Here is a 23,054-nt window from a genome sequence, read left to right as displayed (position 1 = left end):
CAATCTACCAAGCTCAGAAATTCGCTATTCAGAGTTGCACCCCTTATAATAGTCCGTCAACCTAACTTTTGGAACACGGTTTTTCGCAAGTTACGTTTAAACAACAAAAGGTATCCAACTTTTATTCTCTCATTTAATAATGATATCTGACGACCTAATTGGGTGTTGAATTGCTAAAATTTACATCAACTATTAAAGATCTTACTTAAGAAACTATCATATGAAGTTTCTGACAACAACATTTTCACAAGGGAGTACTAGCAAGTACTGGAATAACTATCAACAATGTCGCAATGTGTGTGGCACGTGCAGGTTGGGTAACATCGTGATTGTGTATGGACATGTTGAGAAGGGACCGTATCGCCAAACTATTTTTCATTTTAGACAGATTTCTTTTAATTATTCATTTGTATTGAAAGGTAAACACAAGTAATTAATGTGATTATCAAACATCATAATATTACAAAGGCGAGAAGGTGAAGACTTGCCATATTATGATAACATATCAATGTTCAGATTCAAATGTGCCAGAAGCCGCACATGTAAGAGTCAGATTCTGAGTCCAAATCTATGATCAATTTTGTGACCGTTTCTGTTTGCAAACCATCATTTTGCCAGTATTGTTCTTCTACTTGCAAAACGTGATCTACACAGTTTCCACAAATCTGCTGGGACGTTCCAAATTACCTCAATCACCAATACGTTTTACGTCAACTAGCTTAGACGATTTGTTCTTCAGTGCAACTTGCGTTTTAAGGTGGCCCCATATAAGTTCTATCGGATTTAAGTCACAGTGATAGGGTGGGAGACGTACAACTTCATTACCATGTTGTTTAAGCCGATTGCCAATTTGATAAATAGGTGGTTGCTTTTTGGTAAGAATAATCTTGTACAACTCTACTTTGTTGATTTTGATGGATGTTTGATGCCTTGTTTATCAAGCTTAGCAATCATATCTCCCTTTCTGGAAGCCGAGGTTGGACACCTATCCTGGGTTTCAATGCAGCTGTGATAAGGTGCATTGTCCATTCCGATCACAGAATGGTCAACCAGTGCTGGAATCAATTGTTCAGTCACATATTCAGTGAACACTGCAGAGTTCATTTCACTGTGGTAACCCCTTCCATCCTTGGATTTGGCCATGAAAACAACATCACATCCAGGAAGAAACCCAAAGCGAGATCCATCCTGAAGGATTAGGAGTCTCTCTCATTTTCCACGAGGTATTCTTATGTTGTTCTCTGCATCTGTGTGCTGCCATTGGTAAGAAGATGTATGGTTAGCATTTACACACGTTTCGTCAAGCCACACGATTTCATGTCCATATTTAAACAATAACGTGCATATCGTGTACTTGGATAACATGCATATCATGGTCATCTTGAAGTATCTTCTTCAAATTTCTGGAAGATATAGCCTCATTCGACTTGTGTAAACGCCGTATTACATCCCTCACTATATACCCGTCTATCAAAATCATCCAGTTTCCCTTTCTTAGGATGTTTTGAGATGCTCCCCGACCCACTCCCAGGGTTTCAGTGTCAGACTGCAATATTGCAAAATGTCTGGATCCGCCCATGGGATATAATGCGATGAAGCGTTGTTCTTGAAACTTTCTTGGTAGCATGATGTATAATGCGATGAAGCGTTTCGTGAAGCAATTCAGAAAAATACAGGGGTTTGTCTCTTGGCTTCTTTCTTGAAAAACATGTACCCTTTTATACTTTCGAGAGCATCTTGCCGACACCCGAACACTAGCTGTGACGTCACAAACACTCCCCATGAAATGTTCGTGCATGCATGTACATAACATGTTGACACACATTGCGACATTGTTGATAGCTATTCCAGTACTTGCCAGTACTCTTTAAGAGTTGATGTAAATTTTAGCAATTTAACACCCAATTAGGTCGTCAGATATCATTATTGAGTGAGCGAATAAACGTTGGATACGTTTGTTGTTTAAACGTAACTTGCAAAAACATGTTCCAAAACGTTAGGTTGACGGACTATAAATGGATTGCCAGGAACTTTTATCATAGTACGTCTCCACTATGTTTCTGTGCAAGTCGGCACCAAAGGGTTTCACACGAGGGTTTAACCAAAGTGATAAACGTCTATGAGTTGCCTCACCTCGGCTTCTCCTCCCTCAGTAGGCAGGTACACCGTGGTATAATGGGAATACTCATCCAAAAAGTATTAAACCCGCTCACTCACTCACTCATTCGTTCGACCTTTGAAGATCAGGGTTAGAACTACTGATCTTCAGCAACCCATGCTTGTCGTAAGAGGCGACTAACGGGATCGGATGGTCAGGCTCAATGACTTGGTTGCCACATCGTATCCCGATTGCGTAGATCGATGCTAATGATGCTGATCACTGGATTGGCTGATCCAGACTCGATTATTTACAGACCGACGCCATATAGTTGGAATATTGCTGAGTGCAGCGTTAAGCAACAAACCAACCACTCACTCACTCAGATTACACTGCGCATGCCGGGTCCATAGGTCGTGAAAATCATGATTCAAGTATAGGTCGTGGGTAGTGCAATATATTCGGTTAGTCAGTCCCCATGGGTTCACACAGTGATATTTGGGCATGCCTCTACAGTTAGCCACAGTTACACTGAAAGTCAATATTAAAGTCTAAGCACAAAAAAACTGAAGGTCTGATTAAAACACATGAATGGAGTGCCCCTTTAACTGTGTCACAACTCTCGTGTTTGTGTGTGGGTGTGGCACATTCAGTCCGACCTATGGCTTAATAAAAAAAATTAAATGTTAGGAATTTCCTTAATGTGGCCAAATATATTTTCCCTTTGAAATTTATTGCACGTGTGTCTTGTCATTTATCATGAGGGGAGTGGGGAGGGCGGTGAGGACTTTATCATATTTTTACCCCCTCCCCTCCCGCTCCCCTTTATGTAACATTTTTATTACCCCTATAAATACCTGCAACAACCTTTCATGATCCTGCCTGTTTGTTATAAACGGTTCCAAACAGATGCTAAATTTTATAAAAGAATATGTATTATTCTTTCAACCCCCACCCCTCCCTAGCCCCATGTAGTCGTGATACACTTGGGGACCTCTCTCTTTCCCTGTCATATTATCACAACCCCATTTCATAATACCTTTGTTTTGGCTGCACTTTGCATACAGCCGAATTTATTTTTGGTAAATAACTATTTAGCAGTCAACTTGACAAATGAGAAAACAAGGGGAAACCGTTCACGTTTTATTAAAGCAACATTTCTTACAAATGTTAGTGAGTGAGTGAGGTTTACGCCGCACTCATAATATTCCATGCCAGCTATATGGCGGCGATCTGTAAATAGTCGAGTCTGGACCAGACAACCCAGTGATCAACATCATGAGCATCGATCTACACATATGGGATATGATGACATGTGTCAACCAAGTCAGGGAGCCTGACCACCCGATCCCGTTAGTCGCCTCTTACGACAAGCATGGGTTGCTTAAGACCAATTCTAACTCGGATCTTCACGGGTCTCCGATGCAGTGACCATAAATGGGAATAAACAATCTAGAGTGCCGTAACAATCTTAGAAACTGTTTTCTCATGATATATGCTAATATTATAATACATTAATAAAATCGCCTGATTTCACGTGTGCTCAGGGCGCTGGGACACTATCATCCTGGTAAACCAGAATTTTCTCGTGTTTCTCACAAATGATAAAACCTGTAAGTCATGGAAAAACTATTGTATGGACGTCATACACAACACAGTTGTCAACTGTCCTTCAAACAGTGAACTGAGAGCTACAATATTCTGTGGTTCAGCAAAGGTAGAATATTAGTACCTCAGAGACCATATATATTTATACCTTCCCGAGTAGTTCCCCGCCACATGGAGATTAAAACAATTTGATCCCTCAACTAAAAATATGTACACTGTCAGATTGTTCACCAGACTGGATGCTGTAGATTTAACAAACGCTTCGCCGGGATTTAACGGACGCTTCGCTAGCTTTGTTTAGTTGCGATTTTAGTGTTTTGTTTTAGCTTTTTTTTTCGTTTTAATCTTATTTTTTCGTTAACACCAGACTGGATGCTGTAGATTTAACGAACGCTTCGCCGGGATTTAACGAACGCTTCGCTAGCTTTGTTTTGTTGCGATTTTTAGTGTTTTGTTTTATCTTTTCGTTTTAATCTTATTTTTTTTGAAACGTTTTATTATGGTATCCGGGCTTGTGTTACAATCAGAAGTGGATGAACTCAACTTCTTGATCTTGTGTGATTAAGATGAATAACGAAGAAGTGTTGTTGTTGTACAATACTAATGACTCAATCATACTACAAGATATCGTATTATGTTTGGAAAGAGGGCAAACAATTTTTTTACGTCAATATTCAATATCGAAAGCGCACTTTTCTACTGAAACACAGAAAAGCAGTTTTCTTGAAAAGTACCAACTTTTTCACTTACACAATAACACGTAGTTTATATTTATAGAATAATATACAAATTCTGTATTCTCTGCACGAGAATGAAAATACATGTACAAAAAAAATTCTTATGGAAATACCCTCACCCGTCTACAAGATTAGGCTCTACACCGTCCGCAACGCACGCACACACACACACGCACGCACGCACGCACACACACACACTCCATTGAACCTGCTGATTTGTATATTGTAAAGTCAGGCAGATTTGATGCCCTTTTCTCAGCCTATACATGATAAACTATATAATTATTAGTTGTTCTTGTAATCGAGAGAGTGTTCATATAAGCTTATAGCTTGTTCACCAATCCCTATTCAAATTTAGTTGAATTAAAACATGCTAATCCGCGCACATTCCATTCACACACGTCCGTCGGGGCGGTGGGGAAAGCCTAGTTGTTAAAGCGTTCGCTCGTCACGCTGAAGACCCGGGTTCGATTCCCAACATGGGTACAATGTGTGAAGCCCATTCCTGGTGTCTCCCGCCGTTATATTGCTGGAATATTGCTAAAAGCGGTGTAAAACCAACCTCAACCACACATGCAAAGAGAACAGCACGAATGATGATAATATTGAACACACAACTGTACGACACAAACACAGAACATATTTGTACAACTTTTAATTGAAACTTATATAAAATACGTATTTAAAACATAACACAGCGTGAGAACATCACTACGTTACAAACAATATCATTTCGGAATACAAAGATAAGTTTGGAAAAAGAGGTCCATTGATTAATACTGACTGTATACAAAGCGTCCATCCACGTTAACATACAGCTGGTTATGTAACACAACGCTTCAAACGGGTTATATAACCTGTCAATATTAGCAAGGAATGAGCAGGGTTCTGTAGTTGAATGTATAGGTTCATTGTCAAGATCACGGGCACACAAACACAGATAATCACTGAAAAACGCTCGATTGAACATCTTTTCGGCACAGAAAGACCTATTGTTTTCGCCTAGTCCAACAAGCGATAACACTGTAACGACTAGCCGGTATATATGTCCTTATACCTGTCGGATACTGTCAGATAATTAGTGACCTCACAGATCCCGCAATGGCTGTACTTCTCACACTGCTTGCAACAGTCGGGCCTGTTCTCATCATCGTTGTTATTGCCGCAAAGCTCCTCACACTTTATAGACGACGTCGGTACTTACAGACAGCCTTCCAAGACTTTGCTGGTCCAAAACCTCACTGGTGGTATGGCAATCTGGACGAGGTTAGTTGATGTTTCAAGTTTCGGTGCAATACAGTCTGTTTTAACACATGGTCTTATCAGGTGTCTTTACTAAACTTACCACTAGAGGGCACTCACACAGTTTGAACAGTTAATGTTGTCCAGTTTAGATAGCTCGGTAATGTCCTAAATTTAGGATACAGATCGAGTCGCTTTGCTTCTGAAAACATTTATTAAATAAATACAGTTGAAAGCAGATCAAGTTGACCCATTTTCAGTGAGTGTGAAAGGAAGGCCTACTTTTGAAAGGTAAAAACGGACAGCCTTAAAATTCACCATTTAACTGGGTGCCGTTGTACAAAGCGATCTTAGCGCTAAGGGGATCGTAACTCCCAAAACTTAACATAGACTTAAAGTAGTCTTAGCGCTAAGGTTGGTTTGTACAACAGCACCGTGGTTGTAAACCATTTGTGTGGATATGTGCGCAGTGCTGACAACGTGGTGTCTGAAGTAAGGAATATACTGGCTTTGTACAGAGAACCTACCCGTGAAGATCCGGGTTAGAGCTGGTCTTCAGCCACCCATGTTTGTCGTAGTGTCTGAAGTAAGGAACATACTGGCTTTGTACAGAGAACCTACCCGTGAAGACCCGGGTTAGAGCTGGTCTTCAGCAACCCATGCTTGTCGTAGGAGCCGACTAACGTGACCGGGTGGTCCGGATCGTCGATGTAGTAGTATCGCAGTTGTGTGGATCAGTGTTCATGATGTCACTCCCTGGATTGTCTGCTTTTTTTCTCTCGATTTTTTAAAGGCCACTCTCTTTTAGCTGGAATGTTACTAAGTGCAGCGTTAAGCATCAAGCACTGAACCATGCCGTACTGATCATAACAGTTGAGCTCCAGATCAGCTGCTATAAACAGGTTCAGCATTTTTGTAAAAGGGCGGATCCAGGATGTAAAACATACCCGAGGTGTTCCACATTGGCCATTTGTAACTTCTGTGAGGAGTCCAAATACGATATGCTTAATGCCGCAGTGAATGAGTGAGGGAGTTTTACGCCGCACTCAGCAATATTCCAGCTATATGGCAGCGGTCTGTAAATAAAATAGTGTGGACCAGACAATCCAGTGATCAACAGCATGAGCATCGATCTGCGGAATTGGCATGTGTCAACCAAGTCAGCGAGCCTGACCACCCGATCCCGTTAGTCGCCTCTTACGACAAGCATGGGTTACTGAAGACCAATTCTAACCCGGACCTTCACGGGTAATATGGGTTACAATTTTCATTCTAGGCACGTGGGGACTACGAAGGGATGTTGCGTATTTCAAGGTACGCGAACCAGTACGACGGGGCCTTCCCCGTGTGGGTGGGGCCGGGGGAGGCGTTCCTCATGTCCGTGCACCCGTCCACAGCCAGAACGCTGCTCTCAGGGACAGGTGAGTATCAACAGGTGTGTCAAGGTGAATGATTCGAACTTACAACACGTCGGTTCGGTTTACTCCAGAAATGCCAAAGACTGCTGTAGAATACATTTGGTACACGTAACGGTACATTCAAACAAAAAGTTTGTTTTACAGACTCATATAATCTAAGTATTGTTAATTTCAAGGATACAGGTTGGTTTGGGAAATGGGGCGGTGGGTTACCCCGCTGTTTAAGCGTTCGCTTGTGACGCCGAATGTCAGAGTTCGATTCACCATATGGGAACATTTCTGGTGTCCAACCAACTGGTTGGTTTAGAAATGGCGACGCTAACCATAAATCATTAATATTTTCAGATCCTAAGGATGAATTTTCTTACGCACTGATGCGACCATGGATTGGTAAGTTGCTACGTCTAACGTCATACAATATTTATTACCCATGACGCTTGTTTAATCGTCAGATTTGATTTGTCCAGTCAGTCAAAGTGACATTAAGAGTGAGTGAGTTTAGTTTTACGACTCTTTTAGCAATATTCCAGCAATATCACGACCCACTTGGCTACCTCGCCGCCTCGACTTCAAGAACAGGGCGTAAGCTAAGATAGTCGTAAGTTAATGTTAATGTATGGCACTTACGACTATCTTAGCGCTAAGAGAGACCTAGCCCAGGGGCATGAGCTTACACATTAAATGAAACAGGCGTAGCTACCAGAGGTTAAAAAACCCTTACAATATTGTTGCTAAATCTAAATATATAGCTTTATGCAACTTATCGGGCTTACACAAAAAAACTGGCTTGCTACGCGCCTGAAGAAGATAGCATTCTTAGAGAACACTCGAAGAAAGTTTCAAATGTTATGTTATTATAAAGGCTGGTACTGAAGCGGCGGGAGTATTGACGATCGGACACTGCTTAACTTGCAGGCGATGGTTTGCTGCTGAGTAAAGGGGAGAAATGGTCTCGAACCCGCGCTCTTGTCACACCGGCCTTCCACTCGAACCTGCTGAAACACAGCACTGACGTATTCCGTGACTGCACTAACATCCTGGTGGTGAGAATAGGGGATGCTTGTTGACCACGATCTCGGGATGACGTCGCTGAGGGAGATGACAAGAATCAGTTTTGTCATCTCTATACCACCAACTTCTAGAATGCCACTCAAACAAATAGTCCCCTGAGGGAGTGGGATTTCTGAGGCCATTTACGTTACAAAGAGACTTATAACTGAATAAACTGATGCACAAACGAAAGTACTCAGATAATGTTTTGGGATTCATTTTCAAAACAACAAAGTAAATATTCTGAAAAAATTTATTTGATTGAGGCTTACAAAAAACTTGTACCCAAAATGCAACACAGAGGTTGTAATCGATGTATTGCATCATGAGCCTCGTATCACGATTGATTACTGTACTTCCGTATTGTTACGCAGCTTGTATGCAGCGTATTCACAACTGACAAATGTGTAGTAATTTCTGGTACAAATTCAGGTCTCATGGCATACAGAGTATTATATAATAAGAATTTCATTATTTTTTTTTCAAATAACCATTTATTTCGTTTTGAATTGGAACAACATTTATACTTTCCCACATTTATATATGCTCCCATATTTAGCTATTTAGTTTTAGCTAAAGGTGTTTTTAAAGGACTTTTTTCTTCGGAAATTCATACCGAAATAACACAACTGACGCATGTTCCTGTACATAAGCTTGTGTGTGTGTTGCAGAGTAAGCTCCGTGCCAGCGAGGGGCCTGAGGAGATGTTCCTCCACACCAGCCTTCTCACTATGGACTCCATGATGAGATGTCTGTTCGGGTACGAAACTAACTGTCAGCTTGACAGGTAAGAGGGCCTAAACACACGTAGGACGTTCAGGTGTCCGTTTTCAGCTAGCTCCCTCGAGGTGAATGTTTTGTTTGTTTTTGTTATTTAATGCCGCGCTCAGCAATACTCGAGCTATATGACTGCAGTCTGTAAGGATGCAAGTCTGGACCGGTGACTGACGGCATGAGCATCGGTCTACACCAGTAGGGGTAGGATGACATTCATCAACTAGGTCAGATAGGCTTTAGTCGCCATCCACAAGCATGGGTTGCTGAAGATCAGTTCCAACATCTAGAAAAGATGAGAACTGACTCACCTACCGATCACTGCCTCGATAGTTTCCAATAATCAGTTGCTCGTGCAGTACTTTGACTATCACCTTGTTCAGTGTTAACTAGGGCTGGGACAGGTCCAAATTTCTACCCGGGTACCCCACCCCATATTACCCTACCCGGATACCCGTTTTGTTAATTCCTGACATCAAATTTGTAAGAAATGGCAATATATTCTCCAGCTCGGAGGCTACAATTTCAAGTTTATTCAATATCTTAACCATGTATTACATTCAAAACAGATGACTGTAAATTATGTCTAAATCTTCAAAGACAATACATTCAATCTTTTAATCATGAAAGGATGACATATTACATTGTTTCATCTATAAGTCACATGAATGTTTTGAGACGGGTACCCGGGTCCAACTCATTACCCACCCGTCCCGGTATCCGGGTTACCCGTCTCAGCCCAAGTGCAAACCACTGGATTTTAAATCTTGCGTTATGAAACGTAATATAAATTTGCCAACAGTGATCGTAAGGTCGAAACCTTGACCAATTCATCTTGTGAAGAGGTACGCATGACTGTGCTTTATTGGTCTTGCCACCAGGGAGCGCCACTCCTACATACAGGGCGTATACGACGTATCAGAGCTAATCGTCAAGCGGATCATGACGCCATTACATCATAACGACATCATCTACAGCCTGTCACAAGATGGGTGAGACAAATTGATAAGAAATAATCTGCTGTATAACTGACGGACTGGGTGATTTAACCAGTTGTTCACAATTACGAAGACAACGCAGATAGCTCCGGACTGTGTAGAGTAACCTCCCTTTACCAGTATGAATGATAATGCGGTTTCGTAGCGTGTGGTTCGTACTTTCTCATGCAGCAAGTGTATTCAAATAAAACGTAACTGTGCATATAGTGTATGGCAAAACGGATATCGCTATCATTACCATGTCCACCCTAATATAGTAACCTATATTTGTGTCAACTGCTTGATTTCTAAATATATCCCTGATATGTTAAGACATAATATCATATGGCATCCATGTCTGTTTACCGCCAGCAAAAGGTTCCAAGCCGCATGTGATTCAATTCATGAGCATTCCCGGAAGATCGTTAGACATCGCCGGAAGTTGCTGGAGACAGAAGACCCCGGATGCAGGCCGATGGATTTCCTCGATATTCTGATGACGTCAAAGGTTGCCACATTGTCTGTTATCAGTGATGAAAATAATAGTATACTGAACAACAAAAGAAATGCAAGTCTGGCCTTTGTTATGTTTTTGAATAGAACACAACCAAAATTATGTCTAATTATTTATTCTATAGAAAACACTGTCAATGTAACAGCTAAAAGTTGCTGTTGACATTGAATTGCAATAAGTTCAAATTGGTCATAGTCCGTCAAATGGAGATACCCCTTGAACGCGAAAAGTGACAGTCTCTTTAGTAGCGCATAGCCACCTTGAGCTTGCACACAGGCCGTGCAACGTGGGATCATTGAGTTCACTAGAGTCTGAAAGAATGCCTGAGGCAATTGGTTCCCCTCAAACACCAATCTCTATTCCAATTGTGCAAGTCTGAGTGGCTGTCTACCTGCAGTAATCCTCCGTCCAATTTCGTCCCAGAATGTTCAATGGGAGCCACAACCGTGTAAAGAGACGGCCATGGAAGAATGTTAATGTTGTTCTGTGCCAGATAATCCATCGACACCCTTGCTTTGTGAGGGCTGCAAACGTCGCTGGCGTTGTTGTCGTGCTAAAATTGGCCCCACATATGGCCATCGGCAGTGGATTCCATCAGCCCGAAGACGACGCCTAATCGTATCGCTTGGTACTGCTCCCCTTGACCCGAGAACTAAGGCTGCTGTTACTGTTGCTGTTTGAGTTCGATTCCTTAGATGAGTTGTCACTCGTTGCCGTCCGGTACGGGGACGATCAGCAGCAACCCCAATTTGCTGATGACGTTGAGCAAATCGTGTAATGGTGGAAAGATTGTCTAGCTACAGCGGTTGCAGAGCTACCTCCGTGCAACTTTCCAATGGGCATTCCCCTCTGCTCAGTCGTTAGTCTAGGCATCGTTTGTGTGGCGTTCACCTCTTAGAATCAATACTGGACTGTTTTTTGACACAAGCCTTTATAAAGGATAACTCAGAGTGAAATGCATGCTTCTCATCCAGAACCGTCGATACACGTGCTAAAATTATGGTTTTGCTGCGCTGTTAGTATGTTTGTGCGAATGGTTCGTATGGACGTCAAACTGCATGACATCATCTCATCGGGGATCATTACGTCACTTTACCATGAACGCTCCATAAACATGAACGCTTACCTTCATGAAATTTCATTTTTTTCGAAACTTGCGTTTCTTTTGCTGTTCAGTATACTTTGATAAATCTAGAATGTCCTTCTAAGTTCATATGGCAGGTTAGCCCAAAGAGTGGCAGCTAGTTATCTACTGAATGTCCGAACACTACAAGGCAACATTTGGCACATGTTCTATGTTTCAGGACAGTGACGGTCAGACTCTCAGCCAGCAGGAGATCCTTGACGAGGTGGACACCTTCATGTTCGCGGGTCATGATTCCACGTCCAGCTCCTTGACCTGGTGTCTCTGGCACCTCGCCAAACACACACAACACCAAGACACGTGCAGGGCGGAAGTTGATGACGTTATGGGGGACAGGGAGGATATCACGTGGTGAGTGTCGCTGCTTGGAGCGGTTACGTCGTGCTTGTTGTGGTTACGTCGTGCTTGTTGTTTAACGCGGAATCAGCAACACTGCAGCCATGCCGAACGGTCTGTAAATAATCTGGACCAGACAATCCACTGACTGACATCATTGGCATCGATATGAGATTTGGGGATAACCAACTCAAGCACGACAGGCAATCCCTTCACGTGTCTCTTTCGACAAGCATAGGTTCCTGAAAGCAAAATTAATTCTAACCTTGATATTTACGGGCTCATTTCTACGAGTACTCGTGATCGTATTAATGAACGTTGTTGCAGGAGCTGGAGGGTCACTCGTTTACAGAAATCGTAATGTACTGAGGGTTCTTTTTATTAAAATGTAGAATGTGAAAAGGAATAGCTGACGCTGATATACGGGTACATTGTGTCTGGGAGTTACGATCATGACGTTATTGCTAGACCAGCACCACGTTTGATACCTCTGCCGCAACGTGCGTAAATCACTGCTGGTTGGCCGCCTGTGTTTGTGACTGTTAATGTATAACCGGTAGGCTTTGATCCACATGAATCTTCATTCAAGTGTCATGTGTCCCCAGGGATGATGTCAGCAAGCTTGACTTTCTAACGATGTGTGTGAAAGAGAACATGCGTCTACTGCCACCTGTACCAAGTATCTCGCGCTTCACAGAAAGGGAGATAACTCTACCAGATGGTCGAGTTGTCCCGAAAGGTAATGTCCCCTTTCCTTCATAATAATACAGCAGTTGTCGTGAGATGGGTGTAACATTCTAATCTTCTTCAACAGTGACATTTTCTTCCCGATTCGAGTTACACACTGTACATAGATAGGAAACAGCATAGAAAGACAACCTTTGACCATGATCTTCATGTAATGTACAGGGATCAGGGTCACCGTGTCGCTGTTTGCGCTTCATAGAAACCCGGATGTGTGGCACGACCCCGAGGTATGGAAAACTTCTTTCTTAGTTGATTTCCACTTTGTTCTTGTTCGTGTATATATCTTTGAATATTATATTTCCGTACGCTTTTGCTCTGTACAGAACTGTACATACAAATCACTGACGATATCATTATCAATTTACACCATTTCAATTAGTCCCTCCGAATGGTACCGATCACCCCCATTTCAGGGGTCTGGCCCATGGACTACATCCTGTAAAGTGGAACCTCCTTAATGATTAGGAGACCCGTTAACCCGGAACCCAACATCCTTAGAATTACTGTCTTGGACGTCTGCATATGTCATTCTGTAAATGTCAGTAACTGGTACCATAGGGCATTACTTGGTACCATGGTTCTTTACTCAGTACCACCCTGACCATTGTGTGTCCACTATATATAGATAGATTAATTTTTTTCAGGTGTTTGATCCTTACCGCTTCTCAAACGAGGAGATGGGTGCATCAGACTTCTTCCTGACGTTTTCGATGGGACCCAGGTAATGTTTCTTATTGACAGTGTCTAAACAATCTTACTCTGAAGATGGTTTGGGGTTGTTGTTTTACGCCGCATTAAAACAAATGCAACGATTATCAAGTGCTCGTGATTGACGTCAGGAACAACGATTTGCCTGGTGAACTATGGCACACTTGGAAGCAAGTCTCCGTGCCTGACCACCGTATTTCCTTGTCGGTTCAGCATGGCTTGCTCGGGACATATTCTAACCGTCCATACGTGTCCTAGCACATGGAAACATAGCGAGGAAAAGCTCGAAAACGTTTAAAATCCACCGGTGGCGTGTATTTATTCCAGTTAATTTAATTACCCATTATTATTATTATCAAATTATACTTGTTTTAAAAAATCATAATATTTTCCAGGCGATGTGTGGGGAAGTCATTCGCCATGCTCCAAGTCAAGCTCGTGATAGCTATGCTATTACGTCACTTCCGGTTTAGCATCATCCCTGGGAAACCTGCGCAGCCAGAGAGTTCGCTGATTCTGCGCAGTAAAGATGGTGTGTACTTGAATGTGGAAAGCCTCCGTTCCTGAGCAAGAGGCCCGGATCGAACAACATTCGTTCCAGCTTTTGGTTGAATAAATATGATAAATAAATACCCCGAAACTGTGTCCTATCTTGTTCATGTTGCTTCTATAGATCATCATCACATTATTGTATGATATTTTTGGTTCGTGGACCCTTAACCGAGGATATAAGTCTGTCAGTTTACAAATGCCCTCGACGATGTTTGAAAGCCTTGCTGATACCTTAGAATGTTGTAGTAGTGGTGGAATTGGGTTTAACGTCGTGCTTGAGAATATTTCGCTCATATGACGACGTGCATGCGTGTGTATATGTATGTGCGGCTGCTTGTACTAGCCCAGACTGAAGCTTGGTTTATAGTGCTAGCCCACTGAGATACCATGCCGCAGTGAAGCATGAATACCCCACTCAGACACATTATACTGACTCCGAGCCGACCGGTCCTTGTTGTGCCCATTAATGCCGAGTGCCAGGCAGGGACCAACAAGTACCATATTTTAACGTCTTTTGGTATGACGTAGTCGGGGATCGAACCCGCGACCTTCCGCACTCCGGGCGGACGCTCTAACCACTCCACCACGGAGGCGGTCTTGAATGTTGTAACCATGATCAAACAACATATCGCGTTGCAGATATAAACTGTGCCCCGTCCAACGCTGTTATCATCTGGGCATGAACGACCTTTGATACGCCTACATGCTTACAAAGTACAGGAAATTAGGCGGCCATAATATATATAATACGTGTGAACTTTGTGTCAGCCCATCCAGTACCTGGTATAATAGTCGGGTTGACACAACGAGAAGAGAGATTTGTGCGAGGGCGCAACACACTGAAAACACTTTTTAGCGACGATATCGATGACGTTCAGATAACACGGTTTATGTTCTAACGTTAACCTCCTCATTAGCAACATAAAAATGCAAACTAAGCACTTTACGTTGTACGTTCAATGTTGATATAATGACTACATACATACAGAAAGTATTATGGATGCTCAACAATAGTTGGTATGATTAGGTTTACTCACAGTAAACTTTGTAATAGCACTCTCTTTGTCTTTGAGGAATTTACATATTTTGACGTTTTAATTTGAACTGAAGACGGAACTTAGGGGGGGGGGAGGAGAGAAGTTCGACGATTGGGTAACTAAAGGTTTCGCTCACCACGCCGAAGGCAAGAGTTCGAATCCCGTAAAACCATACTTACTCAATCACTCGCTCATTCACGAACCTTAGAGGCTAAATCTAAATATTTTACGTCTGTGTCTAGGCTTTCTAGAGGTGCAAAATCATGACAAGTGACAGAAGGTTTATCGGAAAGAACACACAATAAGTACGGTTCACCTTGGAGGTATTTTATGAGGTTTGCAGCGCAAAGCCCGCGTTAATCTGTGTTCTTCACACTGGGCTTGTCAACCATGCAGCTCAGACTGCTGTCCTTGTTTTGCGTGTCTTCATATGCCCTTCCTCTCACAGAGGGTTAATGCGGATGACCTTTTTCTCGTCTTTAGTCAGTGGGATCCAGTCAAGGTAGCCAAGACGCGTTCCGTTAGAGGCGTAGACAACGACGGTTCTGCAACACAACATTAATCATGTACAGACCCGTAAAATCCGGGTTAGAACTGGCCTTCAGTAACCCATGCTTGTCGTAAGAGGTGACTAACGGGATCGGATGGTCAGGCTCGCTGGCTTGGTTGACACATGTCATCGGTTCCCAATTGCGTAGATAGATGCGCATGATGTTGATCACTGGGTTGTCTGGCCAGACTCGATTTCTTACAGACTGTCGCCATATAGCTAGAATATTGCTGAGTGTGATGTTTATCAACAAACAAATGATCATGTACAGAACAAAGATAATAACCAATTTATAAGAACCCATGTACTTTGGATGGAACAAAGATTCATCAAAGACGTATTTACGTCTTTGGTTTTATTAACTGGAGTTCCTTTTATATGTATGCTTGAAAAAGTTGCATTAGCGTATGCTTATTGCTAGAGCCGTACTCAACAATGTAACACTTGTAAGACGGCGGCTTGTGAATACTCGAGTCTGGACCAGACAATCTTGTGACTGAACAAAGATTTCCGCTGTCGGGCCATGATGACACACTATCAAACAAGTTACAGAGAAAGACCACCTGATCCATTTAGTCGTCTCTTTTGAGTGAGTGAGTGGGTTGGCTTTTACGCAATATTCCAGCAATATCACGGTGGGGGACACCAGAAATGGGCTTCACACACTACCCATGTGGGAATCGAAACCGGGCGGCTAGACGAGCAAACGCTTTAACCACAAGGCTACCTTAATGCCCCGTCGTATCTAGTGGCCTGCTTAGGTCGGTTCGAATCCCAGAGTGAGTGAAGGAGATTAATTTTACTCCGCTTTTAGCAATATTCCAGCAATATCACGGCGGGGCGGAATCCCAGAGTGTGTGCCTGTTGTAAGGCTCGAATATAATATACATTTTGTTTCATATTTGTGTATGATTCAGCTTACTCTAATCGTTTGTCGTTGGTCAAGAAGATCCTGCCAGTTCGGGGGTCGTAGACGGTGTGGGTCTGTGAGTGGCTGATTCTGCCTGGGAATATCAATTGTGACTCCCCGGTGTCCAGTGACATCTTGTACAAGCCCCTGTAGCCGTCACTGTAGAGGGTGCGGGCTGCAAACAGAATGTTACATCATAAGAGTCGTGTGAGTGAGTTGGATTTTACGCCGCTTTTAGCAATATCACGGCGGGGGACACCAGAAATGGGTACCCAAGTGGGGAATCGAACCAGGGCATTCGGCGTGATGAGCGAACGCTTTAACCACTAGGCTGCCCAACCGCTCCAAATAGTCGAGTATCGAGTGCAGTCCGTGTATCAACATAATTTCAACTACATAGAGTCAGGTACGCCTGATGGAGGCGGTGTCTTTATGGATTGAAATAGCTTTAAATATGAACGTACTTACCAATGGTAAAATTAGTGTTTAAAGGTGAGTGGAGCAAACTTTCGCAAAGGTTATTACATTTTAACCATATGAAGACAAGAACCCGCATACAGCGCGACAAAGCACACCTTAACCATTGGGCCACCTACTCACAAAACGCAAGAAGGGTGTAGTCATTGTTGTTCACTGAAGTGAGCGAGCGAATATTCCTTATGCTGCATAAGCAGTTTGGCAACAATGTGGTTTGTTTTGCAATAGTTTTCACAATGAAACTGCAGTTGAAAGATATACCACTTTCAAGTGTACAAAAATGACTGTTGCCATAAAAAGCTGTATGTTGACATAGAATTTGATGTCTTTTAGATATGTGAGGTTAGAAAAAGGTTCAAAAAGTCTAGATAGGTTAGGAACATCATCATAAAGACGTCTGATAAGTGCAAGACCAACACATTCAACAAGCTATATATGTTTGATACTGGTGGTATGCAACAAGGGCTGAACGAGGAGGCAAGGAAAACTCAGATGTGTACAGTAGCTTTTAATGACAGCAAGATATTTTTAGGATGGTTATGGAGACTTACTGGTGAAGTCAATGGAATGCGGGCTTTTGTTCTGGTTTATTTCATGCGGAAATCTTTCTATTCCAGTCCCATCATAGCGCATCCTGTACATCCAGCCACAGGCACACGACTCCATCCAGTACAGATACCTGGGGGTACAAACACCGTGTTAGCGTGTTATAACTATAGTCTGTTTGCAGTGAAAAAGTACCGATGAATTTAAACAAAAACGTAAATCGAATAAAGTGAAATTAAGATTGTGAATCCTGATAATTTTACCCTGACGATTGAACATCTAAATCTCAGAATTTTATTCAACTTAGGATAAAAGTTGTTTAACAAACGATCATAGATTCAAATCGCTATTATTAGTTTGTAAGGGGGTAAGCGCAGTAATTTGAACAGTGAAACAAGTGCACGTGTGGTACGTGATGAGCGTTAACTTCCACCAACGCTGCATGTTCTCGGTTTTTCATTTAATGCGCATACCCCCTTGTAATACAAACCAATAATAGCGATTATTGGCAAGGTAAAATTATGAGGATTCGCAATCTTTATTTGATTTACTTTTTTGTGTAAAGTGAAATTCATCGGTACGTTTTCACTGCAAACAGACTATATAAATTCTAGCTGGATGTCGAACATACGGTTGTCTGGAAGTAAATTCCTGTACATTCCTTATTAGGCAGTCGTATGCGGTTGTGTCAAACATCGCCGGATAACGCGAAGTCTTTACGTAGGTCCCTTCAACTTCAACACTACTGGTTATAATGTTTGGGCACTTTTCCTACTTTTAACTTTGTATGTTTGTAAGTATTTTCCCATAAAATGTGTATCAATCGTGTCCTGTCCAATATGGTAGTCCTGGCGAAACAAGCTTCCATTGCCACAGAAATCATTTCACCACAAAGCAAGTCTACAAGATCATGAACAACATACTAAAAGTAGTAAGCAGTCTCAATTTAGGAAATGTGTCTTATTTACTGTCTTGGTACCAAACGTGAATATAGTCTGCTATTTCCAGGAACCACAGGTCGCCATTTTGTAACCAACATTGTCACTGTTGAGGGATTATTTCCACAAGTATTCCATTCCCGATAAATCAGGGCGTTATGTACGTGGTTTGAAACGCAGAAGGATCCGGTGTTACCGTTGCCGGTCTACCCACCTGTTTTGGAAGTCGACAGCCATGCGAAAAGGATCCCATGTCCGCTCGGCCAAATCTGTCTTTCCACTGCCGTCAATTCCCATGGACAGGATCTTGTTATTGCTTCGGTCGGAGGTGCCCACAAAGATGATCTTTTCATTTGACTCCACGGCCATTGTTTGTGCTGTTGATGATTAGTTAATAATACTAATAATATAGTTAATATATATATATAGTCGGAGTGAATAAATACAGATCAGTTTCCATAGCTACAACCTCTTAGAGAATTTGACAGTTTGATTTTGAAACATATTCCACATAATTCACTTTAAAGTTTTCAATGCAGTCCAGTCACAAATTGTCAGTCTACAATAAAATGCATCAACTCCTCGAAAACTCCACTGATACTTCTAAACTTTAGATTAATGTTAATGTTTCAATTATTGAAATACTTACGGTATGCCCCTTCGTACGGAATTCTTCTTTCGTCGGTACCATTGACAAATATCGACATGAACTCTTTCAGGTAACTGAGAATATAAATCCGGTCGTCGACGAAGTCGTAGTCCATGTCGGAGACGCTGCCGAGGGAGGGGATGTTGAAGGTTTCAATATGGTGGTCGGATAGATCCGAGCCAACATCCACACGGAAGACATTCTTTGTACCTTTGTCCAACACAACCATACGGGTTCGTGGAGCTGTAGACAGATATAGTAGGTAGTTTGTAGGACACCCCCTACACATTACAGTTTACAATACATTTAATACTAGGAGCGAAGACCCGGGTTCGATTCCCCACATGGGTACAATGTGTGAAGCCCATTTCTGGTGTCCCCCGCCGTGATATTGCTAAGACCGTCGTAAAACTCAACTCTCACTTGTATGGAATCCTGGAAGGAACATTGTCGCGTTGTCGCATTGTCGTTGTCGCCCTTGCAAAAATGAGGCAAAATTAACCAAAATGCGACACGCGACATACGCGACATTTCGTTGTGTCGCGTTGTCGCGTGTCGCGTAAACAATAAAACAATGTCAATACACTTGATTGGACAAACGTTGAAAACCATATGAATTAACAAATGGAGTAGCCTTTACCTCACTCAGCCATATTCCAGGTTTGTATCTCTGACAACCTAGTGAGTGATATTGTGAGCACGATCCCCGCCGCCAGGGCACGATGACACGCTCCCAACCAATCCACCGAGACACACCATTCGACCCACCCGAAGTAGGCTTCGAAAAATGTATCAATGTGGGGAATCGAATCCGAGTCGTTAGCGAGACGGGCAAACGCGTTAACCACTAGGCCACCCCACCGTCCCCTAAACAGTGTTCGTAATAGTTTAGAAATTTTGCTAGCCAGTCGGGCTAGCTATGCCTGAAAGTAACTATCTCACAGAATAATTCACTAGTCCGAAATTTGAATGTAGACACGAGTTTCATCATTAAGCTACTAATATGATGATCATTCTTATCAAGCCATAATCTTGTATAATTTAAAAGTGTGTTATAATTAACAAGTCGGAGAGAGTGATATATTTACAAAATAACCCCATGAAAATACACTAGCCAGTCGGGCCAGTGACTGGAGATTTACTGGCCCGACTGGATGTTTACTAGCCACGGGCTAGCGGGCCAGAGGCTATTTCGCACACTGCCCCCAAATAAGTAGAATGCAGTGTCCAGTGTATAATCAGATGCACATACGCAAGTTACGGGTCTTGACAGATGCTAAATATGTCTTTACCTTGGACTTAATTAACCGTGCGACATCGGCTATCACTGATAAGAATATGGTATGTACATCATCAGCGACAACAGGTGAGGCGAGGTGACGAGATCAGGATATATTCAAAAGAAAATGTTGCAATAGTGTATATTTTACTGAACTTAACACTATACCTAAACAGACTACACACGTATAACAACTGAACTGTGAATGCACAATGCATTTCAGAAAGTGGTCAAATGTAACATATGTAAATGTCAGTTATATTTGGGATAACACTTTCTCAGTAAAGTACAGATTCTAATACTTTTGTTGGTTTCGAATCCCGAATGGGACTCAACCCAACAAAAATACTAGAATCCGTAGAAAGCGTAATCCCGAAAATAACATGTGTTACACTCAACTGAAGTGCAAGGAATAGTCAACCCAACAAAATTACTAGAATCTGGAATAGTAAGCAATATGTGTGAGGTTATAACGCCTTTGTACAATAATGTTCCTTTCAACAGATTGTTTTATTAAAAAACAACAATATTCTACAAATTCGACTTTAAAGTAAGGACTAAATGAAACAGTGAGCTATGACAGACCTTCCTCCTGTCCCCTGACCCCCCCGAGCACCAGGACCGTCACGACCACAAGGACCCACGGTGACATGCTGTAAGCTGGACGTTGACTCCACTACTTCACCCTCATCCCTCCTTTATATGGGACCAGCATCCCCGTCCGTGGTGGGCTCAGAACGTCACCACCGAAATGTCATTGCATGTGGTGATAAAGGGCAAACTGCTTCAGGTTACAGCTGATGTGTCAAACAGATTTTTAGATGAGTTCCCATTTGATGGAGTATTTTTATACCAGTGTAAATAAGGCGATCGCGAGTTGTAATGAAAACTGTATTTGACGGGACGCGGGTTGTAGCATAGTTGTTACTTTTGAGTGAGTGAGTGAGTGAGTTTGATTTTACGTCACTTCTAGCAATATTACGAAATATATTTTACAGAAAAAAAATCTTCATAAAAATAATTATAACATATAATGAAAAGGAGCCCAGAGACTTTCTTCATTTTCAGACATCTAGACTTGCCACGTATTCTAGACTGGGTTTCATGGATATATTTGTTTCAGGCGGGGTTCACCAGAAATTGGCTTCACTCACTGTAACCATGAGGGGAATCGAACCCGGGTATTCGGCGAACCCTTTAACCAATAGGCTATCCCAACCCCCCTGTTAAGTTTGAACTTAATCTAACATAACAGAAACGTATTTCTCTAAGACCGGGAATCTCGCTACAGCTGTATAAAGTGCAGTCAGCCTAAACTTTTGCCATTGGACATGGGTTTGCAAGGTTACACATTCAAGTTCAGAGATGACAAAACTGTATGGATGATCAACTTCTTTATTTTGCACAATAGCAACGTTTCGGTATAGATCAGCATATATATGCTTGAAAAAGGTATAAGAATCTATACCGTGATGTCGATATGTGAAAATAAAGACGTTGGTCATCCATAAAGTTTTGTCATCTCTATACCACCAACTTCTAGAATGTCACTCAGACAAATACAACAGCTTCATTCCAGAGAACTGAGAGCTGGCGTTACAAATTAATTATCTCTGACATTTATATACTAGGCACATAAAGAAAAAGGGCATACAAAAATTTATAATCTAAATTTATCAAACCTGTGTAGACACATAAGGATTTAAACTCAGAGATTAGTGACATGTATCCAACATGCATGCACGTGCCACGTTCCGTGACGTCAGTGGGTTCGTCCTTGAGACGTGCAATACGTTGTTGCACGTGCATTCCGGGAAAGAGAAACAGAGCAAATGAATGCCACACAATACACTGTCACTTTGGAAAGCTCAACCCCTGCCTTTGCGATCGTTCAAAAAATTAAACGGCTATTGAAACGCATAGCATGCCAAGGCTCACGTCTGCACAACGTCATGAGGCCATTGGGATGGTCCGTGGGGGAATGTCTCAACGACAAGTGGCTGCACATTTCCACTGCCACCGTAACACCATTTCTGCACTGGTGAGACGCTACCAGAACACAAATGACGTCATCGATCGGCCACGTTCTGGACGTCCACGTGTAACAATTCCTTTTCTGCAACGTAATGGCCCTGGGTTAACATTCCAACAGGACAATGCCCGCCCTCATACGGCAAGGGTTGCTATGGATTTCTTGCAACACCACAACGTTGACTTATTGCCTTGGCCTGCAAATTCACCGGATCTCTCCCCGATAGAGCATGTTTGGGACGAGATGGATCGACGTCTACGCCGTCTTCCTCATCCGCCAGATAACGTCCTTGACCTTGCAACAGAACTTGAGAGAATCTGGCGTGACATCCCACAAGCCTTCCTTGCATGTTTGATAGGCTCTATGCGCCGTCGATGCGCTGCTGTTCTCAATGCCGATGGTGGACATACCCGTTATTGAGCTTGTGACATGGTCGTTTGACCCCTGTCCCGCTTGTGGACTCGTGACGTCATTGTGATTGACTTTTCAATTGAAATTCTCCCGACTTGTTGTGGTCTCATGATCCCTCCATTAAAGTTTATATGTACCTTTGACATTGTTATCGTACTTATCAACTGGGATAATATTTTGACAATGCACAGTTTCTTTATGTGCCTAGCATATAATCGAATCGAACCCAGGTCTGTAACCACCGCCCCGCCAATCGGATGACTTGGTGAGTCCGAATTAGGACAAGAAGGAAACATATACTTTCGGGTATCAATTTTGCT

The 23,054-nt window shown here is 42.3% G+C and overlaps 2 protein-coding genes across 2 annotated transcripts; one reads left to right on the top strand and one right to left on the bottom strand.

Annotated features, from left to right (window-relative positions):
* Positions 1–5,537: 5,537 nt before the first annotated feature.
* LOC124255480 (cytochrome P450 4F12-like) lies at positions 5,538–13,998 on the top strand. Its single transcript, XM_046689403.1, has 12 exons — positions 5,538–5,709; positions 6,962–7,106; positions 7,449–7,493; positions 8,019–8,146; positions 8,825–8,940; positions 9,809–9,919; positions 10,277–10,412; positions 11,723–11,913; positions 12,504–12,637; positions 12,808–12,872; positions 13,290–13,366; positions 13,749–13,998. The coding sequence occupies exons 1-12, from the start codon at positions 5,545–5,547 to the stop codon at positions 13,918–13,920; spliced, it is 1,485 nt and encodes a 494-aa protein (XP_046545359.1). The 5' UTR covers positions 5,538–5,544; the 3' UTR covers positions 13,921–13,998.
* A 1,255-nt stretch (positions 13,999–15,253) lies between these two features.
* Positions 15,254–21,002, bottom strand: LOC124255430 (prolow-density lipoprotein receptor-related protein 1-like). The gene is made up of 6 exons (XM_046689345.1): positions 20,877–21,002; positions 19,013–19,255; positions 18,578–18,740; positions 17,431–17,558; positions 16,415–16,577; positions 15,254–15,487 (listed from the first exon to the last, which is right to left on the bottom strand). Exons 1-6 carry the CDS (start codon positions 20,941–20,943, stop codon positions 15,385–15,387), a joined length of 867 nt encoding a protein of 288 aa, XP_046545301.1. The 5' UTR covers positions 20,944–21,002; the 3' UTR covers positions 15,254–15,384.
* Positions 21,003–23,054: the final 2,052 nt, after the last annotated feature.

The sequence above is a fragment of the Haliotis rubra genome, unplaced genomic scaffold, assembly GCF_003918875.1.
Source record: "Haliotis rubra isolate DU_JTF1 unplaced genomic scaffold, ASM391887v1 Scf60, whole genome shotgun sequence".
NCBI lineage: Eukaryota > Metazoa > Mollusca > Gastropoda > Lepetellida > Haliotidae > Haliotis > Haliotis rubra.
The sequence above is the reverse complement of the archived record's forward strand: the minus strand, read 5'-3'. Positions and strand labels throughout refer to the sequence as shown.